Raw genomic sequence first — 2,627 nt, forward strand, 5'->3', positions numbered from 1 at the left:
CATGCTTTTTTTTTTTTTTTTGAAAAAAAAAAAATTGAAAACGAGGACGTTTTCTAGTAAAGGAATGCCAAAATCGTAATATGCTCGGGGAACGTCTCCTTCCTCTTCCTCTCGCAGTCTCGCACCCACAAGGGCACCCCTCAGTGTCTGAGTCTCGTCACTCTCTCGGTAAGCTCAAGCTCTCTCATCTCTCTCCCTGTCGCTCTCGCACTCAAGCTCTCTCGCACTGCCTCCGGTCTCGCACTCAAGCTTGTTGTTGCTCGTCACCGTCTCGCAGTCAGCGCGCGCCTTCCCTGCGCTCGTCATCTCCGGCGGCAGAAGCAGCACGTCCCGGGCTGGTCGTCGTCTTTTTGCTTCGAGCCTCGCCGTCAGCAGCTGGTCCCCGATTTGGTGAGTTCCAACAAATTCCCCTTTTCTTTCTTGCTCAATTCAATTTTGCTCAATTCAATTTTGTTGCTGTAATTCATCAGTGCACCTTGATTTTGTTGCTAAAAGTTGAATTTGTTGCTGAAAATATCACCGAACTAATTTTTTGGTTGCTGAAATTCATCAGAATTGAATTTATTACTGATTATCATCACTGGAGCTTGAATCTGTTGTTGTCTTGCTGAAATAATCACTTAGCTAAATTTTTTGTTTCTGTAAATCTGTAATCTTTTGTTGCTGAAAATGATCATATATTGAATAAAATTGTTCAGTTAAATTTGTTCCCATGCTCTTTTTTTTTCTTGCTAGAATTTAAAAAATGTCGTCATCACAACTCAGTTGCTATTATGAATTATTCTTAGTATTGATTTGTGAAAAATACACAAATGTTGATATAGATGCAAACCAAAATGAAGGAAATGTTGGTTAAGCTTCAAATTTGTTCTATGAAGATATAGATGCCGACTTTGAGATCACCTCTTGAATTTGATTTACCTGATTGTGTTATTTTTTGCTCTTTCACTTGTTCATTTAAATTGAGAAAGTATTTTGTACTCGTGACTAGTTTATATCACTTTTTACATCATTAGTTATTTCTACAAAATTGATACTTAATGTTATTAATATGTTTGTGAAGACATGCATTTTAAGTTTTAACTGTAGATTTTAATTTTTTATTTTTATAATTTTACATTTTTATTTAATTATGACCGAGTCAAGGAGGTAAATTAGTGACCCAACGGTTGAACAAATGACCTGGTGATCCAATCGTATGACTAGGTCAATTATCGGTTCGGTTTTGATAACTATGGTTAGTAGTATGTATTTGTCAATTTGAGTTACTAACTTTGTAATTGTTGTTAATTGGAATTTTGTTAGTTATTGTATATTAATCTGTTTTGATGCTAGTGTTGTGACTAAGGAATCATTGAACTATTGGTGTTGTTGCACTTAGCTAATAGGTTGTGATAGTTTGATTAGATAATAGGTTGTGACTTTGTGGTTATGTGATAGTGTGATTAGATTATATGTGATTGCACTTAGCTAGTTTATATTTTTATTTATGTGGGACCGGACCAATGATTCAACTAGTGACCCATCGATTGAACTAATGTTCCAGTGACCCAGTAGTTTGTTTGGTTCCATCACCATTTACCGGTTCGGTTCTAACAACTATGGTTAGTAGTTCTCAATCTAAAAGAACCTCAACAAAACCTCACTCTTACCATTTGCAGCATCGGGTACGGCGACCCAAGAGTCACGCCACCGTCACCGCTGGAGTCACTCTCACTGGAAGGAGGTATTTGTTACACTTTCTTCATTATTTTATATTGGTTCAGAAGTTTTGGATTTTGAGCATTGAGAATATTACTTGCCAGTTCTACAGCTGAAGCTTAATTATTGTAACTTCTTTTGGCCTTCATTGCTCTCTCATTCCAATTTCTTTGCAGAATCAAAGCGGAGGCTATGAAGGTGTTTAATATAAATGGAGCGACACTTTCTCTTGCACTCTACACCGATGTCACCAATTCCAAGTTAGCCTCTCTCTCTCGTTTTCTCTCATTATTCTAAAAACAATCATAAATTATGGAATATTAGCAACCTGTTATTGGAAATTTACATGTTAGTTGTTAATGAAAGAAAGATTTTATTGCAGTTTTGACTTGTTTGAAATTTGTATTTCTTCAAGTTATTGAGACTTTTCGTCATCCCAACTATCAGGGAGGCGTTGTAGTCTATAAACACCATTTTGTTCCTTTATCATTTCATTAGGTTAAATGGTTATTGGAGGTAATTGATTGGTCCAGTAAACATCAAAGTAGCTATGATAGAACAGATCATAAGGGGCTTTATTTTTATTTTTTGGGTATTGATTTTGCAGTGATATTTTTTCTTTGATAATTACAAAAATGATATCTTGTTTTCCTTTTGTATAAGGAAGAGTGATGTAACTTAGCAAACAAGAAACAGAATTTGTTAGCTCTTGGGTAGGTAGTTATTTTCGGTTTGATTTCTTATACTACATCATTATATATATAAGGCTGATACTGTTATCTATGAGTACTTTCTTTCAGTTTCTTTAGAATTCATTTCACATTTTGAAAACAAGGAAAGTAATTAGTACAATGTAGCAATTTCGTAATTAATAATGAAAACTTATCAACTTCAAATGAAAACAAACCAAACCAAACATATCATAA

The 2,627-nt window shown here is 34.9% G+C and overlaps 1 protein-coding gene across 9 annotated transcripts in view; it reads left to right on the forward strand.

The window, feature by feature from the left end:
- LOC107619110 (EKC/KEOPS complex subunit TPRKB) overlaps positions 12-2,627 on the forward strand; it is a 15,208-nt gene continuing 12,592 nt past the window's right edge. For 2 of the 9 annotated variants that reach the window (XR_002354800.1, XM_021112578.1), the window contains exons 1-4: positions 14-168; positions 278-390; positions 1,662-1,726; positions 1,878-1,961. Coding sequence is in view for 6 of the 9 variants with exons in the window: in XM_021112578.1 (XP_020968237.1) it covers positions 81-168; positions 278-390; positions 1,662-1,726; positions 1,878-1,961 (350 nt within the window). In the remaining 3 variants the exon portion in view is untranslated. Of the gene's footprint in view, positions 391-1,183; positions 1,207-1,546; positions 1,585-1,661; positions 1,727-1,877; positions 1,962-2,627 lie in introns of those variants that run through there. The other 7 variants (XR_002354801.1, XM_021112580.1, XM_021112582.1 and 4 more) reach the window with 7 other exon arrangements.

This window comes from Arachis ipaensis, chromosome B09 (genome assembly GCF_000816755.2).
Source record: "Arachis ipaensis cultivar K30076 chromosome B09, Araip1.1, whole genome shotgun sequence".
NCBI lineage: Eukaryota > Viridiplantae > Streptophyta > Magnoliopsida > Fabales > Fabaceae > Arachis > Arachis ipaensis.